The sequence below is a fragment of the Phaethon aethereus genome, assembly GCF_964289735.1.
Source record: "Phaethon aethereus genome assembly, chromosome: 2".
Taxonomy (NCBI): Eukaryota; Metazoa; Chordata; class Aves; order Phaethontiformes; family Phaethontidae; genus Phaethon; species Phaethon aethereus.
This window is the reverse complement of record NC_138582.1, coordinates 82198390-82217249: the sequence shown is the minus strand read 5'-3', so window position 1 is coordinate 82217249 and position 18860 is coordinate 82198390. Positions and strand designations below refer to the sequence as shown.

At 39.1% G+C, this 18860-nt stretch overlaps 1 protein-coding gene across 1 annotated transcript in view; it reads left to right on the top strand.

Moving 5' to 3' along the window:
- Positions 1-18860, top strand: part of CTNND2 (catenin delta 2) — a gene marked incomplete at both ends in the record, with an annotated part of 569531 nt that overhangs the window by 135121 nt on the left and 415550 nt on the right. Inside the window, one exon of the mRNA XM_081996266.1 lies at positions 335-447. Within this exon, the coding sequence (XP_081852392.1) occupies positions 335-447 (113 nt within the window). The remainder of the gene's footprint in view (positions 1-334; positions 448-18860) is intronic.

The following is an 18860-nucleotide window of genomic DNA, read 5'->3' as shown; positions in this document are numbered from 1 at the left end:
GATCAGCTTGTTAAGAACACTTTCGTATGCTACTAAGAGGTCTACCTGAACTATGAATGATTTTGATGTAGGCCTAAATTGTTTAATGTATTTGGAAATTCCATTCATGATAAACCAGCTTATTGTACGACATATATAATTAGAATGAATGAAGGAACAAGTAGGTGTTACTACAAGAATTTGAACTGCAAATGTGTTTAAAAAGAAAAAAAAATACCAGCTTCCCTATAAGATATCATACTAACAGTTCTTGTGCAAATTATAATTTTATGTACTGAAATTCCTTCTTAATCTCAGGAAAAGTCAAAACAAATGGTTTAATTTATTTTTTCAGGAACTGCAGTTTGAGAGACTGACTCGAGAACTCGAGGCTGAACGTCAGATTGTAGCTAGCCAGCTGGAGAGATGTAAGCTTGGATCAGAAACTGGAAGCATGAGCAGCATTAGGTAACGTACGAATTGTTAATTTCTTTGTAATGTAATGAATTTTGTCGCTGTTATGAATTATCTCTGAGAACAGGATTGATTATCTTCTTGTAAAAAAATTATACACCAGGGAGCATGAGATTTTAGTAGAGTTTTTAAAAAGCAGATCAAAATGAAAAATTTCAAAGAAAATTTCAAGAAGAGGCTTAATTTCATGCCATTTGGTATCTGTTTTTTCCAGTAATAAAATGCCACATTTGGAATCCATTGATTTGCTGTAGTCTGAATGGGTTAACAGCAAAATTCCTGTGTCCACTACCAATACAGCTACAATTTTCAGCCAGAGCTTTTTAGCTTCATATTTACAGAGATGTATTGATAATTTTTGTGAATCTGCTTCATCATAATTTCATCATTCAAGGTATTAAAAGCTTTAGAGGTAATTACTTAAAGCTGCTGACCTGATATCAAAATGTAATGATGAGATATAAGTCACTCTCTTCATTTAAACATGGCCTTTCTTCTATTTAAGAAATTGTTCTGATACATTGTTTGGATGATGGTGAGATTATTTAAGAAACCGTAAGAAAAGGAAGTTGATCTCTAGGTCAGTGCGGTGCAAGTAAAGATTTTGTAGTTTTGATCTTCTTGATAGTAGTCTCTGTGTTTTCTCAGGTGAACCTTAAGAAATGAAAGATGATACTTGAGTTTCAAGGATCAAGAAAAATACATGTTGTATAGACGTATTTTCTGTTTTTATCAGTGAAAATACTGAGTGTTATATCTTTTCAATACATAAGATGAAGTATCATATGCCAAGCTACGTGCCAAATCTTGTGTGGTACTAGTAGAAAAACTACACAAATATCAATCACTATTGATAGTGGAAGACACTCTTCCTCAGTTTAAGCAACTCAGACTACTTTTCAGTCAAGTAAATTATTATTTTCCATGACAAGTAGGAAATAATTATTCAGTAGAATGCCAAAGATGCAACAAAACTGCTGAATGTAATGGTTCAATTAAAATGGCAGAAGTCAGGAGAATCTTTCACTAATTCAGGAGAAGCTTTACATGAAGTTGACTTAAATATGAACATTCTTAACATATCAAGTGAGAATTAACTCCCTAAGATGAAATTTTACTTTATTCTTTATAATCTTCCCCACCAACTAGACTTATATTAACATTAGAGAAACTGTATTACTTAGAATTATTTAAGCACAAAGTAGGTAATATTTGGCAATGCAGTACAGTACTATATTTGCACCTTACATGCACTCCCACAGCACTTTAAATTTGAAGCATGCTATGACTGCATTTCAAAAAAGCTATCTGAACTGTGTTTGAATAATACTGAGGTATTCTTGAATAATACTATTATTTTAGGATTATTCCAGCCAGTGATGTGGAGGTTGGAAGATTTCTTCTTTGAAAGGAAATATTTTCTTGGTGATCTTCTTTCCTATTGCTAAAGTTAAACTTTCGAGTCATTAGTGGTATCAAGGTCACTAGCTGTTTCTTAAGAGATTCCAGTTATTTGAGAAGTTTAATATTTTGACTACTAATCTTTCTATGGAATAAACTAGTACCTGGAATAACTGAGGAGGTTTCATGCAAACTTTTGACATCTGTAATTTGCCCCAGAAATGTTTTCTGTGTGAGAGTTTAAAACTTCCAGTGTTTCAACTAAAAACATTTTATGAAATACTTGAACACTGTTGTCCAGAAGATAACATTGAAAGCTTACAATTAGATAGCTGTTTTTACACTTGGCAAGTGATATAAAAAAGAAATCAATAATAATCTTACATTGTTTGTGTTGTGTCATTGTTTTTCCCTTACATATTACATGAGCTTTAATTTTCTGTTAGTTTTAAAAATACTGAATCGTTAGGGCAGGGGGTGGGACTAAAACAAATGTTAAGTGAAGCCAAATATCAGTCTGGCTGCTGTGCTGACTTTCCTGTGCTCCTCCAGATTTGAGAATGTTCCTTTGACATAGTGTAGTGAGACAAAGACTTGGAAGGTAAAGGATTTTATAGTGGAATTATATGTGGCAAATAGTCAATGCTTTAAAAATAAGTTTCTTACTGATACAGGATGATCTGAAGATAGCGCCATCCTTATTTTAATCAGCTACTGAATAATTAATTAATTGTTTTAAGCATGTTTTGCTGGAACACAAACTAAAATGAAAACTTACAGGTTTTATTAGTAAGCTTTTATTGGTAAAGAGCTTTTTAAAACAATCTTTAAATCAATTACATTTATTTTAAATCTTGTCATTATTCACAATGAAATCCTACCTGTAAATCTCCAGTAGAAGTGAGTATACATACCTTCCATGATGTCACCGTTGTCTGATGACACCTAGGTTTGTTATTCAGATGCTTTTCCTTAACAAGGAATAATCAAATGGGACTGACTGTAATCAGCATATTTGGATATTAAGAAGTTAGATTTTTTTTTTTTTACGCTTAAAAATAATTACACTCAAAATACCTAAAAGGATTTTTTCTTGTTAATATTTATTGCCTATGTCTGTTAGTACCCAGGTAGCTAAAGCTAGTACATGGAGCAGCTATCCATATTAGCGATTTTAGTCAGGCTAAAACAACTTACAGTGGTGTTTCTGCCGTATCTTGGTCTAACATCTTAACACAACTGCAGATACACATAACAAGTACTTATAGTGCCCTTCACTGTGGAGATAGCAGAAAATTGATCTCAGCTTTACCTCCTTGGCATATTGGTTTCATGGAGTCTTCCTATACGTTTTAAGATTGTGCCCTTGAAACCAGGTTTTTAGGAAAATGCTAAAGGGCTGTTATTCCTGGCTTCAATTTTGCTGTCTGTACTTATTTTGCATATTTGATGCTTTGACCCATAAGGAGTTTTGTATCCAGCTGTGCCATGAAGCTCCATGTGGCTCCATTTTCAGTCTTTAGGGACTTCCTATATAACCTTCTCTTGTCACAGAAATCAGGATCCAGAAAGTAGTGTGAGGTGAATTTGCACAGCACAAAGAGAACTCTGCAGAGAGTTATGCAGCCTAGATCCATAATGGGTATCACTGTATTTTACGCTGGTATAGCTCAATAGCTCAGATTGGTCAAGGCTGGAGAGAGGCAGATCTAAGTAGCCAGGAAGGGGTCTGTCGTTCATAGTTCCTGTGATACAAAGTGGTGTCTCTGTACTGTTGTTTGCCTGTAGATGTGCCAGTTTGTTCAGAAGAGGTTGGTTGAGCCAGAACTGACTGCTCTATCCAAAGCTCTGATTGCGACAAGTCTTGTTTAACTGAAGGGACACAAATGCTCACTTCTTCCACAAGACCGTTCACTAACCTTGAATAATTGATTCTGGGCATATAAGGAAACACCACAGCTTTAATAGTGTTCATAATTTCTGTGCCTGTCTGTCTCACAGCTGGGCCCCATCAGAATAGCCAAAGTAAATTTTCTTTGTCATATCCTTGATCGGTAGTCATTTTTCAGAGGGTTAGGAGACTGTATTGGCTAGGAATTGTACCAAAAGGACTTGAGTGCCTTCTCTTCAGGAACAGGTTCTTGGCTGTGAATCAAAGGGAGAATCAATGGCTTCTGATAAAGCTGAATAAAATGCATAGGCCATGAAGTAGGACAAAACTTAGGGAACTCTTCCATGCCACAGTGTTTCCTTGTTGGCAAAGTCTGAGCAGTTCATTACTCAGCCTGCTGAGTATTAAAATTTCATCACGCATTGCATAAGGAGCTTAGTCATGTTCTATACTGCTCCATCCCCCTGGCTGAGCTGCTTATTCCTTCTGGGCCAGATCCATCAGTCTGTCACTCCTTTTTGTACGGAGGGCATTTAGATGCCTGCATATCTTTGAGGTCTTCGGTCTCTGATAATTTTAAGCACATATTAATGTATTTCAAATTTCTGAATTTCCCATGACCTCATCATGTAGTTCTTCAAAGCAGAAGCTGATGAAAGTGAGAGTGTTTTTTTTTTCCTTCCAGAGATGAAAACAAAATCTCCAAGGCACTTTGAAGACTCAGCTACATGTTTTCCTGTTTTCTTTTAAAAGAAGATTTCAGACAAAATAGTGCCACAGGATGGAAAGACTGAGCAAGCAAGAAAATAGATTGCATGCAAATACATGTAACATATATGGTAGCTGTGACTTTACACAAACAAATACGCTTTGGCCTTCATTGAAGGACTGTGCTTACTTATTAGTAAATCCTTAAAAAATTTAACATAAGTTCTTGTTTCACATTCTTTATCACTGTTATGTTTGTTTACTTAGTTTTTGAAGGAGCCTTACTGTTGAACTCAGGGATGCAGCTCAAGCATAGCTTACTGTTTTTCTTTGAACATATAGTTTGCAAATTGGTCAGGCAACAGAATTTTTCTCAACTGAATTTCAACCCCCCACTGAAATTAGTAGAAGTTATTTTCCATTTGCCATTGAAAGTCTCCTGAAAAGACTGATGTTTGTGCATGAATGTCCTAAGCAACATAAAGATTCTGTATTTTACAGGTAGCAAAAATATAATCTGATTTACTGTATTGCATAGAAAACTTGCCTGCTTTGTAGAGACTTCCTTCAGTGTAGTTCTCTCTCTTGGAGATGCATATGTTATTCACACTTTTTTACTGGGGAAACTGATGTTTTACTTAGGAGGGTACAATTTTTGCAAATTCCCTGAAAAAATGTCCAGCAAGTCTAACTGAAAAACCCGTGAGATCTTCATGTCAAGAACTTTGAAGAGAGAGATGAAATGCACTGTGACACAGGGAGGCGAGTTCTACTGTGTTGGTCAAGTAAATAAAGTTGCAGTTATAAAGTTTCCCTGTACAGCTGTGGGTTTTAGGTCTAATTTAGGCTACTTATTACAGAAGTATATGTAGTAGTCTTTGCAGATACTTTAATGTTAGGAGTTGACAAATCCAGTAGCCCAGTAGAGGTGAGGCTGCCACAGCCTAGACTGGCTCAGGCTGAAGAAATGGGCTGACTGGAACCATATGAAGTTGAAGGCAAAAGCCCATCCAGAATTCAGTCTGGCCATGGTTGTAAGGGGTAACAAAAGATGTTTTTACAAACATATTAACAACAAAAAGAGAGCCAATGAGAATTTCCATCCTTTATTGGATGCAGCGGGGACCATTGTCACCAAGGATGAGGAGAAGGCTGAGGTACTTAATGCCTTCTTTGCCTCAGTCTTCAATAGCCAGACCAAGTATCCGCAGGGTATTCAGCTCCCTGAGCTGGAAGACAGGGATGGAGAGCAGAATAAACTCCCCGTAATCCAGGAGGAAGCACTTAGCAGCCTGCTGTGCCAACTGGACACTCACAAGTCTATGGGGCCTGATGGGATCCACCCAGGAGTACTGAAGGAGCTCGTAGAGGAGCTTGCCAAGCCGCTCTCCATCATTTATCAGCAGTCCTGGTTAACAGGGGAGGTCCCAGATGACTGGAGGCTTGCCAATGTGACACCCATCTGCAAGAAGGGCTGGAAGGAGGATCCCAGGGAACTACAGGCCTGTCAGCCTGACCTTGGTACCGAGGAAGATTATGGAGAGGTTCATCTTGAGGGCGCTCACAGGGCATCTGCAGGACAACCAAGGGATCAGACCCAGTCAACACAGGTTCATAAAAGGCAGGTCCTCCTTGACCAATCTGATCTCCTTCTATGACCAAGTGACTTGCCTAGTGGATGAGGGAAAGGCTGTGGATGTTGTCTGCCTGGACTTTAGTAAAGCCTTTGACCCTGTCTCCCACAGCATTCTGCTGGAGAATCTGGCGGCTTGTGGCTTTGACAGGTGTATTCTTCACTGGGTGAGGAACTGGCTGGACAGCCGAGCTCAGAGAATTGTGGTGAACGGAGTTAAATCCAGATGGCGGCCAGACACAAGCGGTGGTCCCCAGGGCTCAGTTCTGGGACCGGTCTTGTTCAGTATCTTTATTGATGACCTGGATGAGGGGATTGAGTGCTCCCTTAGTAAGTTTGCAGATGACACCAAGTTGGGTGGGAGTGTTGATCTGCTGGAGGGCAGGAAGGCTCTGCAGAGGGCTGTGGACAGGCTGGATCAATGGGCTGAGGTCAACTGTATGAGGTTTAATAAGGCCAAGTGCCGGGTCCTGCACTTCGGCCACAACAACCCCAGGCAACGCTACAGGCTTGGGGAGGAGTGGCTGGAGAGCTGCCCAGCAGAAAAAGACCTGGGCGTGCTGGTTGACATCCGGCTGAACATGAGCCGGCAGTGTGCCCAGGTGACCAAGAAGGCCAACAGCGTCCTGGCCTGTATCAGAAAGAGTGTGGCCAGCAGGAGTAGGGAAGTGATCGTGCCCCTGTACTCGGCACTGGTGAGACCGCAGCTTGAATCCTGTGTTCAGTTTTGGGCCCCTCACTGCAAGAAGGATGCTGAGGTGCTGGAGTGTGTCCAGAGAAGGGCAGTGAAGCTGATGAGGGTTCTGGAGAACATGTCTTCTGAGGAGCAGCTGAGTGAACTGGTGGTGTTTAGCCTGGAGAAGAGGAGGCTGAGGGGAGACCTCATTGCTCTCTACAACTACTTGAAAGGAGGTTGTGGTGAGGTGGGTGTTGGTCTCTTCTCCTAAGTAAGTGGTGATAGAATGAGAGGAAATGGCCTCAAGTTGTGCCAGGGGAGATTTAGATCGGATATTAGGAAAAATTTCTTCCCTGAGAGAGTGGTCAAGCTGCTGCCCAGGGAGGTGGTGGAGTCACCATCACTGAAGTGTTCAAAAAACGTGTGGACATGGCACTTTCAGGACATGGTACTTTCAGGACATGGTTTAGTGGGCATGGTGTTGTTGTGTTTATGGTTGGACTTGATGATCTTAAAGGTCTTTTCCAACCTTAATGTTTCTGTGATTCTGTGTGATTCTGTGAAATTTATAAATGAAAAGAAATGCAAATGTCTACATCTAGGATGGAATAACCCCATGTGACAACACAGCTAAGGGCTGTCTTAGGTAGAAAACAGCTTTACAGAAAAGAGACTTGCAGGGCCTCCTTCAGTAACAAACTGAACATGAGTAAACAGTGTGTCCTTGCAGCAAGGCTGCCAGCTACATTTTGGGCTGCAGTAGCAAAAGTGTAGCCAGTCGATTAAAGCAAATGATTCCTCCCTTGGATTTGAAACCCATGAGGCTACATCTTGAGTACTGTATCCAGTTTTGGGCTCCCTAGTACAAGACAGATATTAGCATGCCGGAGCAAGTTCAGTGCAGACCTGCCAAGAAGGTTGGAAGCTAAGAAGGACATGGTATATGAGAAGAGGCTGAGGCCTTAAGAAAAGAGTCAGGAGGGCTCTTTTGTCCGTGTACAACCAGGTAATGGGAGGATGTAGAAGACGACAGGGCAAGACTCTTCCTAGAGGTGCATCGTGGTAGAGTGAGAGGTGACAGACACAAGTTGGAACATGGAAAATTCTGACCAGATGTAAAGAAAACATTTTTCACCATGGGTTTGGTTAAACGCTGCAACAGGTTGCACTGAGAGATTGTAGAGTTTCCATCCTCGGAGATCCTAAAAACATGACTGTAGTAAGGCCCTAAACAATGTGACCTAGTTGGACCTGCTTTGAGCTGGGATTAGACTAAGTGACCTCTGAAGGTCCCTTCCAGTTAAGTTTTGTTCATGCTTTTTATTACTATTTCCACAGAAATACTCGGAAAATAGTTGTATTAGAGATTTTCTTTTTTTTTTTTTTTGTTACATCAGGTTCTTCAGATATTTCAGAAAAAACTCTTTCTCTAATCTAAGGTAATGAATGTATGGTTTGCATTTGCCTATGAATGTAGGTATTAAAAAAAACAAAGTTGGAAAATAGATGGTTAGTGTGGACTGGAGGGCAAAATATGAGCCAGAAGAAAAATATATGTTTCTGTTATACTACTGAGAGCAGATCAGTTGTTTGTATGCAGAGAGTTTGATCAACAGTTATATTTGGAAAATAATGGAACTTAAAAGTAAAATTTATACACCATCATTATTGGAAAACTGTTTTGCCTACAATGTATTTCATCATCAACTCAGTGTGTTATCAGTTAAACATGTTAAACTTTTTCACATTGCTTTGGTTACAGTGATGTTTGCAAGGGCTACTGGGAAGCTTCTAAATTTTAAAAGAAAAATAAAATTAAAAAACCCTTTTAATTAAATGTAAATTAGAAAGTTAACTTTTAACAAGAAAAAATACACAATTATTTTGGAGTAGAAATAGAAAGGGTCAATATTTTATCGTACTTATGGAAATGCCAAGTGTAATTTTTGTACTTGCTTTTTTAAACATAGGCCAGTAGCATGATATTAATAGTCACTACATTCAAGAAGTGTAGTCAGATTTTTAAAACTGATGTTCTTTAAGAAGATTGACATTTCACCAGTGGGCAGAGAAGATTTGACTAAACTTTTGACACCAAATGCTGTAGCTCAAAACTTCATCTTATTCTGGAATGTGTGTTAGCTCCATAGTTCAGAAGCTGAATAAGCTTAAAGTTTCGTCACACACTGTTGCTCATCTTCAGTATGGATTGTGTGAAGCTTAACAAGTCATGCTTGGATGAGCTTTTGTCAACTGAATTAATCAAAAAGTTTATCTGAAATAAAATAAAAAATGGCAGTAAAAGCAGGAAGGTTTTTGAAAATGTCAGTTTCTGAAAACTCTCATCACAAATTCTGCGTGTCTGAGTATTTAGCTGTGCTAAGACATTATTTTGTGTGATTTTTTTCCCCATTATCTCAGATTGATTTCATGTTGCTATAAATGACCAGGTCAGGTGGAACCCTTTAGAAAGATGCAGAGATTGGTCCACTCCTGAAGAGCAACTAAACTTAGTCAAGAAGAGATGATGTCAGAGAATTCAGGGTACAGTAGGCAAAAGAATTACAATCAAAAGCAGGAGATCTCCAGTTTGTATACAGACCAGCAAGGTATATGAGCTCATATACAGTCCACAGCAAACGTCAGGGAGCAGCCAAACCTGAGAGTAGTGTAATGAAATTTTTAAGGGCCCAGTGTGACTGTCTAAACTTGCTTCAACTCCAAACATTCTTCAGTTGGCTAAGACCATGTGACAAAGCAAAGACCCAGCGGTGAAGACACATAGGTTAAAGAGTGGGATATAAACCTTCAGTTGTCTAGAGGAGGGGGTGTGTGGGGTTTTTTGTGAGATTTTTCTGACTAAATGTTAAGTTTCTATTTTCTACTCTAATAGAAGTTGTGTGGAGAAAATGGGATTTGTGTAGAAGCCTTTTAGTTGTCTTTGAAAAAGATATATGTACATCCATCCCGAAGTTCTGACTAGTTTGGGATCCTATAACAATTCAGAAATGTTTGGCAGCAACACATTTTAAGAGCAGAGTCTATTCACAGGTGATTTCCTTCTTCAGTTTGTGAATATATGACAAAAAAAGAAAAATTCTTTTCCTCAATATTTTACTTCCTCTTTTGCAGTCAATAACAACTTAAAAGGGTTTTTTGTAATGAAAAGGTTAACAAGCTCCCCCTCCCCCCAATCCATAATAAACATGCTATCTTCCAGTCATCAAATTTTACCCTAGAACCTTGTGTTTAACAGGAACTACTGACAGCAGAAGAGATGCAAGTACAGCAAATACAATTTCCCTCTTTCTCAGAATTATTATGCAGAAACCATGGAAAGCAGTGCTGGTAAACGTGAAGAATAATTTACTTTGCAGAAGTAGATAAACTGAGTCAGATGTGAAATCAGAGAAAGGAGACTTTTTTTTTTCTTTATTCAAATTTCTTCATCTAATAGCTGTGTCTGCATTAGCAGGAGTGCAGCACAATTCTTGTGGCTCAGCAGAAGGAAACATGGTTCTGAGAGCACAGCATCCATATCACAAGTGTTTTGAAGGGATTTATAACAGCCTTTGGTTTGGTCCCATGGATTGGCCTGCCATTAGTTGTTAAAGTAAAACCAGGCTTCTGGAGAACCTCTTCCAGGTTAGTTTTTGAAAACAATTCATTTGGTGTGTCACGAGGCTACTTCATGCTGCAAACTAAACCTGGGAAGTGGAAAAGAGCAGGAGGTTTGCTTCGAAGATGCACTGTTACTTTGAAGGACAGTGCTAATGTTGGTGGAACCGATACTGAACGTCGTTATCCCTTAGAATGCCTCAGTCCAGGGTGAGCAGAAGGAAATTTTGCACTGGACCTGTTGATATTCATTTGCATCACTTGATTCACATCTATAATGCATCTTACTTGATGGCAGTTCCATTTAAAACCCCCTGAACAGGTACAAGATTAATGTTGGGTCTTGAGTAGAAAAAGTAAAATTAAAGATGGGACATGCATACAATGATGTTTTGGGGTAACTCAAATCTAGCTACATTTATGAGGGATGCTTTGTCAGTGCTAAGCATGGTACTATCTGATGTATTTTTAGGTGATGTATAAAGCTTATCATGTATTATTGGGCTTGTGGTAAAACAGAATATCCTGGTAAAAGCATGCTGTAGGTTTCAAGGTAGAGAGAAAAAAAAAAAATCTTTACTAGAGAAAAAAATAATTCTTTACTGGGAAGCCAGCTTTCTTGTTGAATAATCATTCATCTTCAGTAATGCTACTTAGCCAGCATGAAAATGAAATGAGCTGGAAGGAAACTTTCAATTAGATCAAAATGGTGGGAAAATGTGCAAGTGGTTATTATAACATGAAGTTTTCTTTGAAGTTTTTGCATTATTTGAGTTCTTTGCTATCTGTAAAGGGCATAAATTAAAGGGGGGGGACTTAAAAAAACCCCAAACAACAAAAACCAACAAAACAAAACCAGAGGGATTTTCTTAGAAAAAGTTGAAGTGATGGTACTTTTTGTTACTTGCAAAATCCTGAAGGAGTTCATTTGGATAATCTTAGAAGAAAAGAAACTGAAGCAGCTTTTGTCAGACCACAACTAAGAATGATCAATATGGTTTGAATGCTTGGCCGCTTTAATAGAGTGGTTTTTTTCCCATTTCAGTTTTCAGTCTGTGCCTTAGCTAAGTCATTTAGGGATTCTCTTCCACCATACCATTCATCTTCTCCAACAATCTACTTACCTACCACAAAAATAATTGGTGACTTTCTAGGTGTTGGATTGCTAGATGATGGATGATGGTCACTGTGCTAGTGCATGTCTGCTAGGTAATAGCTGGAACCCAGCACTTCTGAAAGTCAGACAAATTATTTACATGCCCAAACATAGCATTCAGGCACTTAGGAAATCTTTGCTTAGGAATAAGAGTTATGTGAAGTACAGTACATTGTCAAGGAGTGGAATGGACAAATTCTGCTTGTTGTGACAATTATTACAATGTACTAAGACTTATTTCCTATGCCAGTTTGACATCAATAGTTGATGTTGTTGTCTTCTTGGGTACCACCACATGTAAGAATGTTCAGGTCAGGGAATATGTTTTAGAAGTAAGAGAAAGTGATCAGGGAAATACTGAGGCTTTTATTTTCAATACTTCTGTTTCACCTTGTACTTACTATCTCTTGATCTTTTGGCTATGAGGTGCAGAGAACTGAAAGGTGTTGGATTCTGTATCCTATTAGAGTTGGTCAATAAATTAGTTTGAGACCATTACCAAAAAAGGAAGATGTGAAGAATATGTTCATTATAGGAAATAAGTTCCGGTTGGAACAGTTGGTACAATTTGTATTGTGCAGATTAACAGTTTATTGGATTGAAACAATAGACTTTCGATCATTCAGAGCAACCTGATACAAGATTAAGTTTGAGCCTGTCTTCACTCCCCTTATGAAAGTCTAGTGTTTAGGGAAATGGTTAAAAGAAACATACTCAGAGGAGTCATCCGTACAAAGGCAAGAAAACGAGATAAAGTAAAGAAGTTGTACAACTTTTTTGTGTTTCCATTAATGTAACATTTGTGGGGGCTTTGTGCTGATTCTCCATAATGAGACACATCAAGAAAATAGATTAGTCCTGTTGATCCTCTACAGGGAACTAACTGGTTTCACAGTTTTGCAGCAGATAAGCTTCTGTTGCTAAAAGGCAAATTTCCAGCAAATGTCCAAGCAATCAGGTCTGGTGTGACTTTCTTTTTTACAGTATATCCATATCTTTTACAGTAGTATTATGGGTCATATCATTCCCAGATAGATATGTCTCTGAAGGCACCAACTCCAACAAGACTTTTAAAACACCCCCGCCGCAGACGCTCTCCCTCTTCTTATGCTTGCCACATACCCTCCTGAGATACAACCTCCATGAGAGCAGTAACACAGCAATATTCAGCATTGCCAAACTCATAACACTGGCATGTTTATGAAATTAAGGTATCAGATTTTATTTTCATCTCATCAAAGTTACTGCAGAGAAGCTACGGCAATAAGGATATAGGTATTTTTCTCTCTTGTGCTCTAAGAAAGGGTCTTACAGGCTGAAAGCCTTATGTGAGGCTGCCAGGTGTCACTTAGATACTCTCTTAGTTAGCTCAAGTATTCATTATTTTTTCTCTTTCACTGATACCAGGAAAAAGAAAAGAAAACCAAAACCACAAAAAAGCAGAATGACAGCAGAAAGACAACAGCAGATACTTTACATACCAACATTTACTGATTTTACTGATCCATAAGCCAATGAAGACTGTACTCAGTGGTGTATTCTCTACCTTAGTGCACTTCTGGCATGACACTAAGAGGTCTGGAAACTCTTTCCTGATTATTGCATTCACAATTTAAATGTGTTATTGCAAGCCTGACACTTGAATATTGCACTAATTTGAAATAAACATGGAAATACTGATCTCAGGAAATACATAATTGTTAATATAAAACTTAGTTATGTCTTATGGAGTGAGGTTCTGTGTTCAGACTATTTTTGACAAGCCATTTGTTGAAAAATACAATACAGTTTACCATTAAGGACAGATAACCACTGTAATAGATTGCCTAAGGCAACAGTAAAACCTATCATTTGAAGTTTAAGGACATGTAGAATATCTATCAAGAATAGGACACGAGTGACAAGACTATTTCTTTACAGCCCTTCTAGCTCTCCTTTTTATAGTACCTTGCTGGGCTCTGCTTTCATAATTTGACAACTTTCTTTTTGTTGCCCTTCTTACTTATCAGATGTTGAAATGTTTTTGAATAGGTTTGGAGGAATACAAGATTGAGGATAATGCTGAGGGAAAATGCCTTGCTGTTATAAAGTCCTTGAATTTAGAGTGTTTGCAGGAAAGTTTGATAAAACTTGTCCAGGAAAGTTAATTTTTAGCACTAACTGCTTGTAGGTTGAAGGTACTAGATACCATTTTTGTGATATCGTAGAAGTAGATAGTTTACGGGAGAACAAATTCTGTAACATGGTGACAGTATCTAATGGCCATGGGCAATTGATATCAAACACTGAAACAGAAGTAGGGTATCCAAGGTGCTTCCAGGAGTCCGTTCTGAGGAATCATGAAGAGAGACTGTAGTAGTGTCTGTCAATAATGTTGCCTGCTGGTTTGTGTTAAACCAAGGTTTCGGTTGTTCCTTATTTTGCCAAGCTGCACCTTCCAGGTTGAGTATTTCCTTCTCAGGCTGCACATACTGAGGTTTTGAAGGGAATTTCAACTAATCATCATCATTGTTGTTGTTGTAGATTTGTACCATAAAAGCCTTGCTGTTAACAGAGGAACTAAACGTACTTTTGCACAGAGTTGCCCAGATAAATCTCTATTTTCCTACAATGCTTGGCACCGTCTACCTAATTTGGTGTATGATGGGGCAGAATACTGGAGCTGGGAGAGAAATCTCTTCAGTGTTATCCCATCCTTCACTTGTCAGGGTAAGGAGAGGTCCTTCCGAGGCCAATGGCAAGAGGTCATGAAGCAGACCTCCAGGTGCATTTAGCATCCAAGTTACATGTGGGTATGGGGGGAAAAGTTGGAGAGGAGGAACCTTTGTTCAAAATGCGGATGAGGCATCTGGAAGAACCCAGATTCAGTCTTGAGGTGAAGATTTGTATTTAATGATTACACACCAGAATCTGAGGGTCTGAGAAATGCAGAGTAGGATGGAGCAGGGTCAGGAAGATGAAACAAGGGCAGAGTCTAGAGAAGAGCAGGACAGGAGGATAAGGCAAAAGAGTCAGGAAACCATCTTATGCCCTGCCAAAGGCATGAGGACCAAAGACAAAAGTTGAAGATACCCATTTATCCTGGCTACTCAGTCTGAGAATGTAGGACTAATTGCTGAAAACAGAGATCTTACCGTCTTCATGTGCTGCTATGAGTAGCCATCACATCTGTATGTCAGTTCCTGATCTGGTTATTAGGATCCCTGCATATTTGGGAGGCTGTACAGAGAAAAGAGAAGCAGAGAATACCTGACAAGGATTCAAACAAATCTTTGCAGCAACAGAATTAGGCAGCAGAAGTTGATACAATTCCAGTGGATTGCCTTCAGCTATTATAAACAGATAGCTATTTCTTTTCCTGATGCACATTTTGCAAGCTACGAAACTCCATTGGACCTGTAGACAAAAGCGTCCCTCCACACAAACATCATTTATTCCCAGAGCAGTTTAGAAATGAAATGGTCATGAAACAGAAGTTGTGTAACAATGCATTTGTACAAGGAGTAAGTCAAAATGCAGCCACCTGAGGGCTTCCCATAACTGCAGACAAACCAATTTATGTTCCACAGATGAAGAAAAAAACCTATCTTGTTGCTGTTCTTGAGGAAGCAAATTCAATTTTGTGTTGAGTTTCAAAGAAATATTGCAGTCAGGCATGGTATTTTCTGTCCCTTAACCACCTACCTTCTGCTTCTTGCCATCTGATGTTGTGTAGGTGACCTTGACTTCTGTCTTGAGCATCTTCTCTTTTGATACTTGTCATCTTCTCCATTGCCTAAGTGTATATTCCACCTAACTCACTAAATGCTGCAATTTGCCCAGATAAAGCCCTTACCTCCTGCTCTCAGCACTTCCTTGCTTTGGCAAGTTCTGATCACCTTTCATCAAGTGCAGATACGGAAACAGCTACTAATGCTTGCTGCCAAAACCTCATCCAGGCTAGTTTATCTGTCCCTAGCAAATGACTGAGTTACTTTTGCATTAAGCTGGCTTTGTTTGGGTTCTTGTTTTTAATAAAAGCATAGTTCTTTTCCAATGCAATCTTGTAAGAAACTGGAGATTTTCAATAAAAATGCATTGGTGGAAGTTACAGACTTCTCATCAGTCATAATTTTCAAAAATACACTCATCTCAACCGTAGTGATTTCTGCTGTCACATCAAAAGTGGATTCTGGGTCTTGCCGTAATTTGTCTTGATACAAAATCATTTTGTTGTATTTATTTGTATGCCCAGTATTTAGATACAGGAAATTTAAGACTTAGTAATTCACTTTGAAAAGATTTGGGTTTGGTATTTTTCCGGTCTTTTTCCGCCACTTTAGAAATAAACACTGCTATTACTCTTAATTTTAGGTGGTCAATCCTGATTTTCCTTTGTGTTGTCTGTATATTTCTTCTGAGGGACTGACATAAATATCTTAATGGTGCTGCTACAACTGTGACTGCTGTATAGCGGAAACTGAGCTATGCATTCCTTGATACTTGAGTATATCAAATATCAAAAGTGCAAAGGAAATATTAATAATATATTTAGTTGAATTCCAAGAATGGCATGAATGAACACAGTTCTGTTTCCACAGGCATCTCACAATTTGATAGCAATTTACTTTGAATGGTTAATGTTACATGCTCTCTAGGCATGTTGCCATTTCAGCCGTTAAGAAAGATTTTATAGATTTTATTATGTTAAACTTAAAGGAGCTTTTAAATCCCTCATGCTTTCAGCTCATAGTAGATGTAGTCTCACTTACTGCTAATTGTGAATAAATATTCTGCCTCCTTTTGGCTTTCCTCTACCCCTTTTATTTTCACCTTGTTCCTCCACACGGGTCATTTGCACAAAGATTTAATTTAAAAAAAAAAAGACAGCAGCTCTCTACTTCTTCACTCTCTATAGAGCAATATCCCCCAAGTTCCCAGGTATGGAGAAGGAAGATACAGTACAACTGTCGTCGTTTAACCCCAGCTGGCAACTAAGCCCCAGGTGGCTGCTCACTCACTCCCCACACTGGGCAGGATGGGGGAGAGAATTGGAAGAGTAAAAGTGAGAAAACTTGTGGGTTGAGGTAAAGACAGTTTAATAGGGAAAGCAAAAAACCGTGCACGCAAGCAGAGCAAAGCAAGGAATTCATTCACTGCTTGCCATGGGCAAGGTGTTCAGCCATCTCCAAGAAAGCAGGGGTCCATCACGCGTGATGGTTAATTGGGAAGACAAATGCCATCACTCCAAACATCCTCCCTTTCCTTCTTCTTCCCCCACCTTTATATACTGAGCCTGACACCATATGGTATGGAAAATACCTTTGGTCAGTTGGGGTCGGCTGTCCTGGCTGTGTCCCCTCCCAACTCTTTGCGCATCCCCAGCCTGCTCACTGGTGAGATGCTGTGAGAAGCAGAAAAGGCTTTGGCTCTGTGTAAGCACTGCTCAGCAATAATGAAAACATCTCTATATGACACTGTTTCCAGCACAAACCAAAAACATAGCCACATACTAGTTACTATGCATGTAATTAACTCTATCCCAGCCAAAACCAGTGCATTCTCCACACTTTATTTTCTATCATTTACGTCATACTCTGGTCCCACACTATCCAATACAACCTCATTAACCACCATCCCCCTTCCCATCCTTTGATACTATACACAGATGTCATTCCCTTAGTCTATGGATCACCCCTGTAAAATGTCTTTTAAAACATCCACAGATGTCCATTGAGTTGATTTAGTCCATGACTTTGGCTCCATCTGGTATGGTGGTCACTCAGGACAGGAGAGGTGGTGTGGTGCATGGAGTTACTGGGCACCAAAGCCAGCCCAGGTCTGCTCACTGCTGTGTTGCACTGCTTCTTGTGGATAGATGCGACTGACACTTACTTGCGCTTTGTTATCTTGAAACAACTAGATCAAGATTAAATAGCTGTATTTAGTTTTCATTTAAATCTTCCTTCTGCACTTTGTTTTGAAAGTCTTCACCGTAAATGTTACCACACAGATGGCTGTGAATATAGCTGCAACAGGATTAGCATCAAAATGAGTACAGTGTGAAGTTTGCCTAATTTCAAATCTTGTGAAAGCTACCTTAAAGGTTCCCAATATAGCTCCTGATTTTTTTTACTGTATTCATGAATGGCTAACAAGAGCCAGTATCTACCCTGAAAGGAATATCTTTAACTTATATAAAAATGCTTTCTTCAAAGCTTATTGGAAAAAAGAAAAAATCATAGGTCCCCAATATTTGATAGAAGTGTTCTAGCTTCTGTGGGGGCTTCAGCTACCTTCATAGCAATGGCATTCCTCTCCCCAAAACTCAGACATCAGTTTCAGGAGTCCTAACTTTCTAGCAGGTTCTGTGGGTTCTGGCCAGTGTTTCTGCACCAGCCTGCCTGTTCGGTAGGAGCAGTGCTCTCCAAACTTTTTTGATTGTGCAGCCCTATCAGTAAAACATTTGCATGCACCTGCAATATATGAACATTTATTTATTTATGGATTATATACATGTACTACTGTTATGAACCTTACAAAACATAAAGACAGAAATAAAGAAAGGGTGAGATAAAAATGAAATAAACACTGTTTTTTATTTTCTTTCATGTATTAATGGTACAAAGATGTTTTCTTCCTGCACTCCAGTGGCTTGTCTGAGTGCCTGGTGTGTGCACACCCTGCTTTGGAGACCGCTGGGATGGAGGACTACTAATCTAGAAGCAATAACAGCTTTTCCACTGAGGTGTCTGACTGAAACCTGGTAGAAGCAACCCTACTTTATGTAGGCCCTGCCAGAAAGGAGTTAAAGACAGCAGCGTTGGGCAAGAGACCTTTGCTGGCTGAAAGCAAGGAAGTTGTAGGGCCGTGAAGGATAACACTGGCAGATGGGAATTTCCCCCTCATCTAGGCCCTCTGAAGGCTGCAGTCTTCCTTTCACAGTATGGGGCACTGTACAGAGAATGCAGCAGGAACAGTCACACCAAAGTTTTAGTTTTCTTCTTTTCTCCTTTCTGTCACTGTCTTCTTTCCCCAATCTCCATCTGCAAAAAAGAGACATCTTCATGTTTATGGGCTTACTGAATAATACACACACAGTTATCTTCATAATAAGTTAGTGTTGCACCTGGTGTTGAACTCCTGGTGCGTATGCAATCTTGCCCTCCAAAGCCAAATAGTTGCCTGTGCTGGAATACCTTCCCTTCTGTAAGCTGAGACATGCATAGTTGGGATGGTGTAATGCAGTTAATGGTACATTTTTACTTTTATATTACTCATTGGGATTTTTTTTTTATTCTAAAAAACAGTTTGTAAGTAGTATTTTAATCTAAACCCATTTCAA